At 43.4% G+C, this 15,622-nt stretch overlaps 1 protein-coding gene across 1 annotated transcript in view; it reads right to left on the bottom strand.

Moving 5' to 3' along the window:
* Positions 1-15,622, bottom strand: part of SYN2 (synapsin II) — a 170,635-nt gene that overhangs the window by 43,185 nt on the left and 111,828 nt on the right. Inside the window, exons 2-4 of the mRNA XM_082415737.1 lie at positions 4,176-4,233; positions 2,814-2,905; positions 455-611 (exon numbers count right to left, since the gene is read on the bottom strand). Coding sequence (XP_082271863.1) covers positions 455-611; positions 2,814-2,905; positions 4,176-4,233 — 307 coding nt within the window. The remainder of the gene's footprint in view (positions 1-454; positions 612-2,813; positions 2,906-4,175; positions 4,234-15,622) is intronic.

Genomic DNA, 15,622 nt, shown 5'->3' with positions numbered 1-15,622 from the left:
GATATATATGTGGATGAATCTCATTTTAAGGTTGTTCAAACACTTGGTAGGACTCTGACACGAACATCCCTCTGAGCTGGACCATCCCCTTGGTCCCCACTGGCTTCAGGCCTTTCCAATGGGTAGACCTTTCACAGACAAGAAACTGGTATTTTTATTGCTGTATCCTATGGCTAAGGGCAGAGCCTACAGACCTGTAAGGGCGTCTTCACAGAATCTTTGGTGTGACTTCGCTGTGAGGCCAAAGGTCCACTCTGCAGCAAAGGCGGCCCAGCCCGTGATGACAAAGTCCTACTGTGAGAGCCTACCCTACCCTGTGTCCCAGCTGAAGCTCCTCCCACATCTTCTCAGCTGGCACCTACTGCACCTGGATCACCAGTGGTCCTCCTAGGGACTGGGAGATAAGAGGACCAGGGTCCTACCCTTTTACCTGGCGGAAGGGTAACTCACTCACCACCCACGGCTTGTCACAGAAGTTGTAAATGGATTCCAGGGAGTTGATGCTGGGGAGGCCTGCATACTGCATGCCAATGATCAGGTGGCGGAAGTCCTCATTCTCTGCCATGCCAAACGCATGCTGCCGGATGAGCACAAAGTCTGGTCGAAAGGACCTGGTAAGAACATAGAAGTCTGCCATCAACCAGAACCTCAGGTCATACATCCTCTTGTCTCCCATCTCCAAAGACCAAGACAGGGAAGGAGTCTTAGGGGTTACCTGAGCCAAGCCCCTCATTTTATCATTACTATTCTTTTATGGACTAGGAAATGAGGTATTATGTTTGGCACTTCTCAAAGGAGATTTGAACAGATTTCTGAAATTCTCTTATTCTTCTGGGTTAAGCATTGTCTTTTTCTAAGGTGCAAAAGCCCTCAGGAGGGAAGAAACACTTTAGACCCTCACACCTTAGGTCAACAAGAATTTTCCCTGTCCCTATGGGGCACGACAAGAGCTGAAGCTCCTGTGGCTCCAGAGTTGGTACCCCAAGGGGGTCCCAGCAGACTCCGAAGACAACACACTTGGCTGACTTCACTGCCCTGCCGTGTAGATCCCTGATCTCAGCATCCTGCTCTGACTCTTTAAAGCTGCTCCTTAAAATAGGCAGTGCCCTCATCAGGTCCCCTGGTGAGCAAGGGTCCAGGCTGGCTGAGGACAGATACCAGACGTCCCCATGTTATTCTTCCAAAGAGGATGCTAGGGAGGGGTGCAAATACTTTTTGCAGAACTGAGGTTGAGCAACTGGCTACAGGAAGCACTGAGAGTACAGAGTGTTCCCATGCATGGGAAGGCTCCTTGCGTTTCACCTCTAGCCAGCAGAGCTGCCAGCCGCAGCTGCTCCACAGGACCAGGGCCCCCATCTTCATGCCCTGATTCCAGAGGAACCCCACCTTCCTGGAGAGTCAGTTCTGTGGCAGCATCTGCTCTCAAGGCTCTAGGCCTTGGCCATTTCACACATGTGTAATGACCTGCCCGGTTCCCTTCCCAGGCACCCAACCAATCCCCACCTACAGCTCCAGCCCCACCTGGGCTCAGAGATCAGTCTTTTAAAGTGGGGGTGGAAGGACCTCTCCTCAGTCACTCAGGGGAGCTAGCATCAAGTCAGGTGGCATGTGCTCTGACCTCCTTGTGCCCTAGTTCTGGGAAACTGGCTCCGGCTGTATGCCTGAGACCAAACCTTATATCCCAGTTACACGCACTGAGCTCTAGGCTTGCGGTCAGCTCCTGAGTCCCCACACTGCAACTGGAAGGGCCTGCCTTATTTTTGCCAGATCCCTCCCAGCACCCTGACATGGGCCTTGCTGTCACCACCCGCTCGTGTCACGCATCCCTGTGATTCATTCCATTTGCAGCTGGAGGAGCCCACCATTCTCTCTAGAAGGAGCTTCCTGAGCTCACCCCCACGTGGACAGACATCTCTTTTTCTGTCCTCAGTCTCCAGGATGGATGAGCTCACATTTCCTGACTTGAGGCTCCAGACACCTGAGTTCTGCCTTCCCTGTCACGGACCCAGGTCCTGTTGGACACTGGCGGCCTCAGTGTCAGGGTAGCGTAGACTGAGTTAGGGAAAAGGGTGACGTGAACACTCTTCCTGGAGCAATACCCTGATGTCTGAAAACCTGAAGCCACACTGAGCCCCAGGGAAGAAGAACACTGTGGGAACCTTTCTCCCTCATCTGGAATCCTCATCACTTCCCGCACAGAACTGTTGTGTTACAATTGATGATGTCTGTAAGTCACCCAGCACCCCACCTGGCATGTAAGTGCTTTGTAATTGCAAATTTTCTTCCACCCACAATGTCCCTTCCCACCCCAGGCTTTCCCATCAGACTTATGAGTTCCCAGGAATTTGGAATACAGAAAGAACACAGGGCTGGGAGTTAAGAGAGTTCACATAGAACACAGGGCTCTGCTACCAACTTACTGAGGGAATCTAAGCAAATCAATGTAAAAAAGGAGGCTGAACCAGAGCAGAGGTTTCCAAACTTTTTTTAAAAAGCAATGGAACCCTGTTTTCCAGGGGAAATATATTCAGAGATAAAAGCCCAGAGCTGCACTGGCTGAGGTAGGGCCGGAGTCTTGGAACACCTCTTACAGTTACCGCTCAGAGAGCTCTGAGCCCATGGAGCTTTCTCTACCATTGGACTACGACCTCCCTAAAGGCAGGAGCTGGCTTCCTCTGCCTTCCTCTACCACTGCCGCACAGCACACATCATCAACTTCTGTACACTATACATAGCAATGCTATCCCACTGCAGGTCAGAGATGGTAACTGTGGTGACAGTGACAGTGACCCAGAGGACAGAAAGGACCTTACCGGACAACCTTTGTGCCATTCCGGAGCACCTGCATATCCACAGCATAGGTCCCATCTGCATGGGCCACCAGGTTGAGCTCTGAAAATTCTGCCTGGAAAATAACAGGAGGAGATTAAGAGCGTAGATTTCATGCTATGTGTTTTTTACTATGATAAAACATGAATAAATAAAAATAACAGTAGGGGAATGAGCCCACAGTCCTGATTCTGCGAGGCCCTCCGCAGAGCAGCAACAGCATCCCTTCCACCAAACATTTATTTACCGTTTGCAAAGCATTTTCCCAAACTGATCTCATCTAACTCTCACAGCTACTCTACGAGGCAGGAGGGGCAGAGATAATTATCCTTATTTACCAAAGGAGCAGTTAAGTGACTTTTCTGGACAAACAAAACTTATTGTTGGCAGAGACAGGAGCAAAACTCAGGCCTTCAGACTCCCCACCCAGCATCCTTTGTGCTGCCTCTACAAAGCGGGAATGCAAACTGGGGCAAACATGCCCTTTATCAATTTCAACATAAATGCATTAAGTTTTAGTTTAGGCAACTGGGTTTTTAGTTCTGCTCCGGCCCAACTAGCTGCATAAGATGTTCAGGCAAGTTACTTGTTCTCTCTGGGTGGACAGTTTCTCCCATCTATAAAATGGGAATAATTTTTTTATCAACCTTGCCTATCTAATAAGTTATTTTAAGAACTGAATGCAACAATGGATAGGAAAGGTACTCTGTAAATCACAGCACACCATGTAAGGAATGATGAGTAACTTCTATCATTACATAGAAAATACATGCATTGTTTAAACTGGACATCCCCCTATCCACTCGAATAGACCTAATCTCTATTTATCATGAAGCAAAGGGTACAGGAAGATAAAAAATGAGTCTTTCAGGACTTCACTGCATTAAGACCAGGAGGTGTTCTTCTCTAAGTTCTCTTTGAAGTGTAGCCTCAGGCACAGAGGAGGCACCACTGGAGGCCACACACCTGAATGGCAGATGTGTGCCTACCCAGCAAGACCATGCCACCAGCAATATGTAGGTGTGGCCATGTCCTAGGAAGACATTCCTCTAAAGTGTTCCTCAGCCTGAGAACCCTGCACCCCCAGAGGGCCCCAAGAGCCACGCTGCTTGCCTCTCTACGGACACCAGAGCCATGAAGAGAAATCAGCGAAGTTGAAAGATGCAGCCTTCAGGACCATGTCTCATAGAGAGAAAAGTCCTGGAAAGGGCTGGGGGAGGAGATGGAGAGCCTAGAAGCTAGTGATGGACACTTATCTCCACTTGGCAGAACTAAATGGTTCATTCTGGAATGTCAAGAGGGGCCAACAATGATGCAGATGTAACCCTGGGCTCCAGGCTGGTTACCTGTTCCACTTTGATATCATAATCTCCAAGGACTTTTTTGCCCCGAAAGCACTTGGCCCTGGAAAAAAGGGAAAAAAAACCCACACAAATTAGTTCTGTACAGGTGTTTGCGGTCAGAAATTCACTCTCACAAAGACGAGGACCATGGCAGACGGAATCCCAAAATGAGAGTCAAGAGACCTGGGTCAGGGTTAGACCCTAAGTCTGCTACTGGATCACCATGAGACAGCCTCAGGCAAACCACGGCCTCCCCTCTATAAAATAAACCGAAAGGCCTTTCACTCTCAGGCATTGTGATTTTTTTTTTTTTAATTGGGGAATGTGCAGCCGTTGCTTTTTTTTTTTTAAACTTTTTGGGTTTTATTTATTTATTTATGGCTGTGTTGGGTCTTCGTTTCTGTGCGAGGGCTTTCTCTATTTGCGGCAAGTGGGGCCGCTCTTCATCGCGGTGCGCGGGCCTCTCATTATCGTGGCCTCTCTTGTTGCAGAGCACCGGCTCCAGACGCGCAGGCTCAGTAATTGTGGCTCACGGGCCTAGTTGCTCCGCGGCATGTGGGATCTTCCCAGACAAGGGCTCGAACCCGTGTCCCCTTCATTGGCAGGCAGATTCTCAACCACTGCGCCACCAGGGAAGCCCAGGCATCATGATTTTATGATAACATCCTTGTTCTTTCTGCTACAAAAGGAGTCTAGAAGTAGCAATTTCCCTAATGTTACTCCTGGTAAAGACTAGGTCAATTTTATACATCCCTATAGTTTCCTTATCTTCCCCCATCTTGTGTTTCACTCTGATTTTCTAGTTGGTTTCCACCCTTGGAATTTTAGTTTCTAAGGAAACTGTTATTATTTTACCTCTTCATACCCATACTTCCAAAAAGGATTTGAGACAATAATTTAAAAAGCAAATATATCCAACAAAACAAGGATTAAAGGACAATCAATGAATGAAGGAGAGTTAATTACACCAGAAAAAAAGCAGGGGGCAGGGGGAGAGGCTGAGGAAAGCTTCTATAATTGAACACAAAACCTATCCTGTGTTTCTGAGCAGTCAAGAGAATGAGTCAAGCCTAGATACACTGTACTTATTATCTTCCCGTTTTGTCACGGAGCTGGAGGAACCTCACATTACAGCTGCTGGTAAGGGGACTGTTTATGCTTATATTTATAGCCATTGCTACGTTGCTCTTCTCCTCCCCTTCCTCTCATAAGAGTTTCTTATCTGCCTTTATAGGCTGCTTCTCTATCTGTAAAAAGGACCTGGACATGCTACCTAGGTTGGGCTTGCTTTCCCAGTGCTTGAAATTTCAAATTAGTTATGTTTCACTGGAGGTTTTCTAAAAGTCCCTCTCCAAAACAAAGGGATAAACTAACATTTATTGAGCATCATGTTCTAGGAATTATGTGCTAGTTGCTTTCAAGAACGTCTCATTTAGTCCTCATAACAACTTATGAGATAGGGAGAAAGGCATTCATTTTCGAGATGAGGAAACCAAGACTCGGGATGAAAATGGAACATTCAAGGTCATACGGCAAGTTAGTGACAGAACCAATATTCACACCCAAGTCTGAGTCCAGAGTCTTTGGCGCTGCACAGCACTGTCTCCCTCTGCTCATTCATTCTCGCCATCCTTATTCCCACCATTACAAAAACTGACTTGTCATGTATGCTGAGTTGCATGTGTCTTTTCCCATTTTCTTTCTTCTGTGCAAAAGGGACTTGATGTTGTGAGCACTAGTTCCACTACAAATACTTCCTACACCAGTTCCTGTGAACTACCCAGGACGAGGCCAGGCTATTTCCTTTCCGATCTGGTTCTGGAACAGTCTGTTCTAGGAAGTTGTCACTTGTCCTATCCAAGTCCCTGGCTCCCCTCAAATTGCTCCTCAGAGGCATTCAGCCATCCTGGAGCTTGATCACTGAAGTCCATCCCCTACCTCTGCCCCAGTTCCTTACTAAGCTTCATCAGCTTGCTTCCGGAGCCCTGTTCAACACACAGCTCAGCAAGCCCCTTGGGCAAGGGGCCTGTAGCACATCGCATCCCTTTTAGGGTTCCACCTTATTCATGGGTTTAAATAATAGTCTATGCATGGCACTATCACTGCTCTGCAGATCTCGAGGACTCCGTAGGTCTTCGTCCATGACTATAAACAGAAGGAACTGGAGTAAATGATCCAAGAGGTTCCTTCCCTGTGTTGGTGAGGTGTGCCTACCTTGTTACCAGCAATGCTTTTCTGATGCTTCCTCCCATCCTCCTGTCTCAAAATAGCTCTCCTTCTGTGAGGTAAGTCTCAGCGGCATTAACAATAACCTCTCATTCTGTATGATGCCTTGCGTTTTCAAAGCACATTCTTACCTTATTTGTTCCTTACAACTCTGTGAAGCAGCCAGGACAGACAGTGCTGTCCATTTAACCAATGGGGAAAGAAACCCAGAGCAGCTAAACAATATGCTCAAATCACAGAGAAGTTCATAGGAGCTAAGCTTAGAACTAAGAGTTTATGTCTAGGTACTTAGATGCTGCCAAGGTTTTTAATTCACTCATTTATTTTGTGGGTTTTGAACACTGATATTGAAGTATGAATATAGATTCTGTCTGCATTTATCTGTCACTTTCTGCACCTGCCCATTGACCAAGTTGGCTAATGATACTGTTTTCAGGTCTTCTGCCCACCCCCAACTCTCTAATTATCTTAATGCCATTTCCTTAAGGTAATCTGTCCTCTTGGAAATCTTAGTTTGTGTTTCCTGGCTCTGGGTGACGGACCTCTCTTGGCTGAGCCACAGTCTTATAGAAAAGGAGCCAAGATGGCAGGTGATAGAGCACAGAGTCTTCTTCCGGAGAATGAGAACATTCTCCCAGGTATTTTCATGAAAAATTTTGTAACTTACAAGCAAGTGACAGAATTACTTCCTGATCCTAAGAGAGCACTGTTAGGAAGCAGTGTGCTAGAATTCAGAGGGGTTCTGGATCACAGGGCTCTGGAATCACAGTCTGCATGGGAATCCTAGCTGTACACTTTTTTGGTTGTGTGACCGCAGGCAAGTGGCTTAAAAAAAAAAGTATGTCACATGGTTAAACCAATAAATCTAACTATCTTCAAAAGAATAAGATGGATAAGATGAAAAATACATTTTTCCTTTCCCATTTCTCTTTCATCACACACACTCCCCATTATCAGTTGCAAGCATATCCTTCCAGTGTGGGGAAACTGTGTGCATATATCTGCATACATATATGTTTCAAATATACATATGGCATCATGCTATATAAACTCTTCTTTTTTGAACCTTAATTTTTTGTTGCACTTAAAAATATACCAGTCCTTTGGGTAGGGTAGACATTTTAAAATATTAATTCTTCCCAATCCATGAACACGGGATATCTTTCCATTTACTACTTTATAATAACTTTGTATAGAATATAACCTATAAAAATATTGAATTACTATGTTGTGTGCATGAAACTAATATTGTAAGTCAGCTCTACTGCAATTTAAAAAATACATCTTAGTGATATGCTTTCAGCACATACTGATAGACCTCTTTCTTTGTAATAGTTGCATGAAATTCCATTTGAAGGTCATACAGTAATTTAACCAATATTTACTGGTGATATGGAGGTTTCTTAAAAAACTAAAAATAGAACTACCATACGTTCCAGCAATCCCACTACTGGGCATATACCCTGAGAAAACCATAATTCAAAAAGAGTCATGTACCACAATGTTCACTACAGCTCTATTTACAATAGCCAGGACATGGAAGCAACCTAAGTGTTCATCAACAGATGAATGGATAAAGAAGGTGTGGCACATATATACAATGGAATATTACTCAGCCATAAAAAGAAACAAAATTGAGTTATTTGTAGTGAGGTGGATGGACCTAGAGTCTGTCATACAGGGTGAAGTAAGTCAGAAAGAGAAAAACAAATACCATATGCTAACACATATATATGGACTCTAAAAAACAAACAAAAAAAGGTCATGAAGAACCTAGGGGCAAGACGGGAATAAAGACGCAGACCTACTAGAGAATGGACTTGAGGATACAGGGAGGGGGAGGGTAAGCTGGGACGAAGTGAGAGAGTAGCAGGACATATATACACTACCAAATGTAAAATAGATAGCTAGTGGGAAGCAGCCGCATAGCACAGGGAGATCAGCTCGGTGCTTTGTGACCACCTAGAGGGGTGGGATAGGGAGGGTGGGGGGGAGGGAGCCACAAGAGGGAAGAGATATGGGGATATATGTATATGTATAACTGATTCACTTTGTTATAAAGCAGAAACTAACACATCATTGTAAAGCAGTTATACTCCAATAAAGATGTTAAAAAAAAACAAACAAAAAAAGTATAGGGACTTGCCCGGTGGTCCAGTGGTTAAGAATCCACCTTCCAATGCAGGGGACACGGGATCGACCCTGGCCGGGGAACTAAGATCCCACATGCCAAGGGGCAACTGAGCCCGGGCACCTGAACTAGAGAGCCTGCGTGCCACAAACTACAGAGCCCACGCCCCCTGGAGCCTGCACGCCATAACTAGAGAGAAGCCCGAGCACCACAATGAAGAGCCCGCACGCTGCAACAAAAGATCCTGCACGCCTCAACAAAGATCGCGTGTGCCGCAGCTAAGACCCGACACAGGCATAAATAAATAATAAATAAATAAATCTTAAAAAAAAAAAATTTACTGGTGAGTGTTTAGATTTCCAGTGTTTGGATTGTTTTTGCTATTACAAACAGAGCTACAATGGCTTACATTTAAGATTATATTCATAAGATAAATTATTTTTTCCAGCTTTATTATGTTATAACTGACAAACAAAATTGTAATATTTTAAGTGTACACCATGATGATTTCATACATGTATACTTTGTGAAATGGGATAAGCACAGATTAATTACCACACCCATCACCTCACATTACTAACTTTTGTGTGTGTGTGTGTGTGTGTTGTGTGCGTGTGTGTGGCGAGAACACTTCAGATCTACTCTCTTATTAGCAAATTTCAAGTATACAATACAGTATCATCCACTACAGTCACCACATTGTACATTAGAAGGATAAATAATTTATTGCAGAATTGCTGGTGTAAGGAATACTTTTTACTGATATCAGCACACTGCCCCCCCACCCAAGAAAAAGATTATTATATCACTCTCCCCAGTGTTTGAAAGTTTGGGAAAGTTACTTCACCTCCCTTAGTTACCCGCCCCCCCACAATCCCTTGCTTAAGCTGGGCACAGAGAAGGTGCTCAGTAAGGACTTTCCGACTGCCAGTCTTGTCAAATCAATCCAAATTCACCCCCTGGTGCTCAGTCTAAACAGAAACCAAGATGTACATCCTTGAAGCACAGACTAAAAATATCCATGGTGCGTGTGTTGTCAATTTCCCCCTATTGTAACATTTTCTTAACAAGCCTACCAGCTGAGGATCTTTGTGAGTTTAATGGCTTGCCCAGGCAATGAACCACCTCCCCTTACCGCTAAAATGAGTAGAGGCTTCTAGGTTTAACTCTTCTTACTCAAGGCACAGAATACCCTCAGGAATTCCCATCCTCTTGCAAACTAGGGCTCATGAGGATGAGGAGACATCATCAGAGACTTCTCTGCTAAGGCTGCCTCAAAACTTGGCCCAACCTTGCTAAGCCCAGCTTAAATACTCCCTCTTTATGCATGGGGAAATGGAGAAAGGTCTAGAATTAGGAACCAGGGGAACTGAGTTCAAGCCTAGTTCTACCACTTCTCAGCTGTGTGACTTTGGGCAAGTAACAGCCTCTCTGAGCCTCAGTTTCGTCATGTATAAAATAGGGCTAATAATGATTTTAATAATAATAGCTAACATTCACTACGTACTAACCACTATCTTAAGTATTCTATGTATCTTACCTCATTTAATAATACCTGACTCACACGTTGCTGTGAAGACTTAATGAAGCCAGATAAGAAAAAATGACATGAAAGTGTTTTGGAAACTCTTAAATATTATGCAAATATAAAGTACTATTAGCAAAATGCAACAAACATTCATGTACCAGGTATTATTGCTGTTTTACTATGACCAGAGCCAACATGCCTTCTTCCTCTTCTGAACTTGCATCCCATTTATTGTCTACTCATGATATTTGGCTTATAGCATCATCATCTGATACCACCTTTCAAACTCAGTTGTCTAATAATCTGTGATACCCCTCCCCCACACCAGCCTCAGATCACTGGATTATGTAAGAATACTGAAGAGCAAGGAGTATCCATATGAGCCCTGGATTTTCCATCATTTTGGATTTAAAATATGGATTATGTCCTACTGTCATATTACATGCTCTGAGCTAAGGCTTGTACAAATATAATCAACATATCTATAAATTTCCAACTAATTCCCTAAACTGTGTACTTATTTACAACCAGGGCTTGCTTATTGACTGGAGATGTTAGGAGTGATGGTGCTGGCTGGACAGATGTAGAAAACCAGAAGAGGCCACCCTCAAGACTGAGTGGACTGAGTGTGTCTCTGCAGCCCAGCCGTCTTCTCCTTTCTTCTTGCAGGTGCACGTCCCAGGGTGTCATGTTCTTTCTTCTCTCTTCTTCCCCACATGAAAATCTGTTCTCAATCTCCATCCACACCGGAACTAAAGGACCTAAAAACAGCCTAGAGTGTAAATCCTCCCTGGGTGCCTGAGGCTCGCACAGGGATCAAAACCTCAGGCTAGAAGATGAAAGCACTAACAATGCACCTAGTAAATGCCTAGCACTGGTTAGAGATAACTGTCCAGACAAGGTGCTTAGTTTCTGGGTCTTATTGTCTATAACTCAGGCCCTATTCTTTTGGTCAAGCATCTCAAGGCATCAAGAAATTAGAAAATAAACTAGAAATAGTAGAGGAATCTATTCCCTACCCTACACTCAAAGGGTAAATCAGGCCTGCCAGTCTTGGAGAGAGTTTGTGAGCGCCTGCTGCCACCCCCTGGCAGGATGTGTACTGCAGACACGCCGTAGTCCTAGCTCACTCACCCACTGAGCTGACTCCACTGGCTGAGTGACAGCCCTCCAGGTGCTTATTTGCTGCTCTGACAAACCATGCCTGAAAATTCACTATTTCTCCTAAAAAGTGTGTGTCCACATACCCCAAGCTAGATAGTTGGCTTTTTGCCATCTGTAGAAAGAAAGGATGTGATTTATCAATAAATTCAGCAACAATTTCCTGAACACCCAGTGGTAGGTGCTGGAAATGTAAAAATGCATTAGTAGGTGCCAAGTAGAGAAAGCACAGTCTAGAAAGGGAGACCAATATACATGTCGGTAATTGCTAAGGACCCTTTCAACTCTTAAGATTTATAGCTAATATTCACATTCCCACCTTTCAATCTTTTCCTTTAAAAAAAGAATTTAATGCACACGACTAAAACAACAGCAACAAAAGTTTCATCTAGCTCAGAAAGATGTACAGTGAAAAGTAAGTTTCCTCTACCTTCATGAAGCTCACAGGTTAGCGGTGGGCAGAAGCATAAATAAAAGGTCATAATACAGGGTATAAGCTGTAGCAGGGGTGTGGACAAGGCACTGTGGGAACCCAAAGGAGGGAGTTCTCTGCCTGGAGGAGTCTGGGAAGGCTCCAGGGACGCAGCTGAGTCTTAAAGAATGAGGAGGAATTTGCCACACAAGAAGCAGAGAGTAGAATTGAAAGGCACAGAGGCTGCCTGAGCACAGAGCGCTGCAGCGGCCCAGCTGACTGGGGGAAGGGCACGCAGGCTGAGCAGCAAGAGCCGAGGCTCCTGAGAAAGGGAAGCGATGGACTGTCAACTTCAAATGTCAGGCTGAGTAGTTGGGACGTTATGGCTAGCTTCCAAAAGATTTTTTTAAAACTTTTTATTATGAAAAATTCTATCCTCAGTAATCAACATTTTGCCAGTCTTTTTCATTTATCACCCTCACTGTTGTTGTTAGGACTATCGTTTGATTGTTTTAAAGCAAACCCCAGATATCATGTTATTTCTCGTGTAGAATTTTAAGTAATATCTCTAACTGGTAATGCCTTAAAATTTTTCTTTACTGTGGCAAAATATATATAACAAAATTTGCCATTTTAACCATTTTCAAGTGTACAATTCAGTGGCATTTAGTGCATTCACAATGTCGTGCAACCAACATCGCTACTTCCAAAACTTTTTCATCATCCAAAACAGAAACTCTGTGGCCATTAGGCAGTAACTGCCCATTCCCCACCACGTCCACCCCCCAGTCCCTGGTAACCTCTAATTTACTTTCTCTTTATGGATTTGCCTATCCCAGGGTAATGACTTTTTAATAATAATTATTATTTAATAATTAATAATAACTTAAAACATCTTTACTGAGTCTATATTCAAGTTTTCCCAACTGTCTCCCAAAACACTGTCAAAGATTTTAAGCAAAGAGGTGACATGATCAGATGTGCCTAAGATCTGATAGGCCACGTTGTCTGGGACACAGAAGAGATGGCAGGGAGCCAACCAGGGCTTGAGATCATTTGGGAAGCTGGTGCAGTAATTAGACTTCAGGACTTGGTGTTTTCCCAGTATATGGCAAACCAACAGCTACTGTCCAACACTCATCAGGCAACTCAATTGATCATTTGATTGATTAGGGCTCGGAATTTAGAAGCTAGCTGGGAAACGACAGTGATAGAAAGTGGTATAGGACAGACACCTCATATAGATGTTCTGGAACAAAGCCATAAATGAGACGTAAAATAGGCAGGCCTTACATTGGTAAAGGGGCTCTTAACTCAAATTTGGATTTGTAATCTAATTCATAAACCATAAAACTTTCCTTTAGGGCTTCTCTGGTGGCACAGTGGTTGAGAGTATGCCTGCCAATGCAGGGGACACGGGTTCGAGCCCTGGTCTGGGAAGATCCCACATGCCGCGGAGCAACTGGGCCCGTGAGCCACAATTACTGAGCCTGCGCATCTGGAGCCTGTGCTCCGCAACAAGAGAGGCCGCGATAGTGAGAGGCCCGCGCACCACGATGAAGAGTGACCCCCGCTTGGCGCAACTAGAAAAAGCCCTCGCACAGAAACGAAGACCCAACACAGCCATAAATAAATAAATAAATAAACAAAATTAAAACAAAACAAAAAAAAAACTTTCTTTTAGTACATGGAGAAATGCTTGTTATAGATAACTGGTTTAGGAATAAGATACAAAGCATAGGAAGAAGTGAACAGTTTTCTGGATAAAGGCAACGTTCTGTGGCTGGTCCTTGATATTATTAATTCAGTGATTAAGTAGTTAAATCAAATTCTCTGCTACTTCTTAGATAGAAAGCAAGCTGCATGGCGTCTTAGTTAACATTCATATAAATGATCTGGAAAAGAGTGCATGGGGAAATTGCCAAGTTTGCAGATGGCATTCAGCACTTCCAGGGATTAAAATGCCAAGTTGATTAGATATAAAGTGAAAGAAGATGTGGACGTGGGCAGAAAAGTGGCAGAGGAGTTTTAATGTGACTAAGTGTAAGAAAACATATTATATTCAATGGGAAATGACTTTACCAGGGGATCATGAGTGTTCAACTACAATCCAAAAAAGAACCTGAAATAAAAGAAAATTGTTTCCTTGAGACATTAGTCCTGTGAGATGTAACAGAAAAACACAAAAAGACTGAGAGAGTGAAAGGTGAAAAATAATGTTGATTAGCATCAGAAAGTTTATTGGAAACTCAACATAAAGGGTTTCTTACACTCTGAACTCATCTTGTACAAGTCGTAGTACTTTCATATTTGTGATACAGCATTATCATGTCCTCTTGTCTAAACACAAATGACATGATGAAAGTAGGAATGGCCCAGAGAAAAACAGAACAAAATAAAAAGGTTCTGATTTTAGGAGAGGCTGATATAATGAGTCTTCTTCAGTCTGTAAAGGTAAAGATCCAAAGGGGACAGAAGGGTGTAAAGGAGGGAAAGAGAACTTGAGAGACTACATACTACACACATTATTCATCCCAGATAACCAAATTAATCTCACAATATTTCATGCCTTACAGGAACGTCATTTCAATGTTACTGGTTTTATAGGAAAAGGAAGCTCAGATAAATTAAGTGACTTGCTTAAAAGTAGCAGTGAGTAGGTGGCAGAGCTAGTAAAATTAAATTTCAGCACTTCTGATGATCAAGTTTAGAAATCGTATATTTTAGATGGGAACTGTGCTCTACTCATTTTTGCAGCCTCAATGCCTGTCTTACTCTTCAACACACAGTAGATGCTAAGAAAATGTTTATGGAGTTATTAAAATGAATACAGCTAGACATTTGGAGGTTAATATCAGAGAGAGTAACCATGCTCAATCTGATAGAGTCCTGGGCTTGTAGATCTCTGAGGATACCTACTTAGTCCTTCTCTGGAGTTTATAGAATTCCCTCAAGTGATCTGCAGAAGGGCTTCAACAGACTTAGATGGCAGATGAGACCCCTTAAGAAAAACAGCAATCTCAAAGTTCTGAAAATGACTAATTTCTGAGTAAACACACCAGCTGTGACTTCAGTTGGGAACAGCAAATCACTTTTTCTGAGCAGATTTTCTGAAGATCTCTATTTTGGGGAATAATTAAATGATGCAGTATCACAAGATAACAAGATTATCAAACACAGAAAAAAAAAAAAAGAATCCTGTAACTCAGGAGAACACATGATGGGAAGATTAGATGCATTTGTCTGTAATTATAGTGGAGCTACAGAACAGAATGCTTTGGAGTCATGGGACAGATTCACTTTCCATGACTGGCTTATAAAATTAAATCAGGCTGATTTGATATTAGAGTAAAGTAGGTCAGTATTAAAGTTTGCTTTGGAGAAATATCAAGCAAGTATAATTTTTGAAAGATATGGATTTCTTTTATACCAGAAAAACAGGGATCCTAGCATTGACAAATGTCTAGGTTTAATTCCACTGTCAGGTCACAAATCATACCCATAATCACCACTACCATCAAAGCCATCCATCTCTAGATATACAGAAATGTCCTCTATGATCTGACCCCATCCTTCTATTCTAATCTCTCACTGTTTCCCTCCTCCAAGACTGCTGCAGAGTCTGTGTGAATTAGAAAAAGGCATTCCTTCCTCCAGGTGGACACTCCTACACCAGGGTTCTTGGCTTGGCAAGCAGAGTGTGGGTCTGCGTTTCACCCCGACTTGTCTCCTCAGTCAAATGCCCTTGTGCGGTGAACAACCTGAACAAGCATACGCAGGCACCCTGTCCTACTAGCATTCAGACACTGAATGGTACTACTAGGTCAAACTGCCATTCAGACACTGTTTCCCAACTATCTCTTGTCAAACTACTGCTTCTGTGTATTGGTCCATTTAGACATCACCCTTTTCTATGGAAACAACCTAAATGTCCATTGACGAACAAATGGATAAAGAAAATGTGATATATACATACGATGGACTATTGTTCA

Source organism: Balaenoptera physalus, assembly GCF_965194825.1.
Source record: "Balaenoptera physalus genome assembly, chromosome: 11".
In the NCBI taxonomy this organism is placed as follows: domain Eukaryota; kingdom Metazoa; phylum Chordata; class Mammalia; order Artiodactyla; family Balaenopteridae; genus Balaenoptera; species Balaenoptera physalus.
This window is presented reverse-complemented; position numbering and strand designations above follow the sequence as displayed.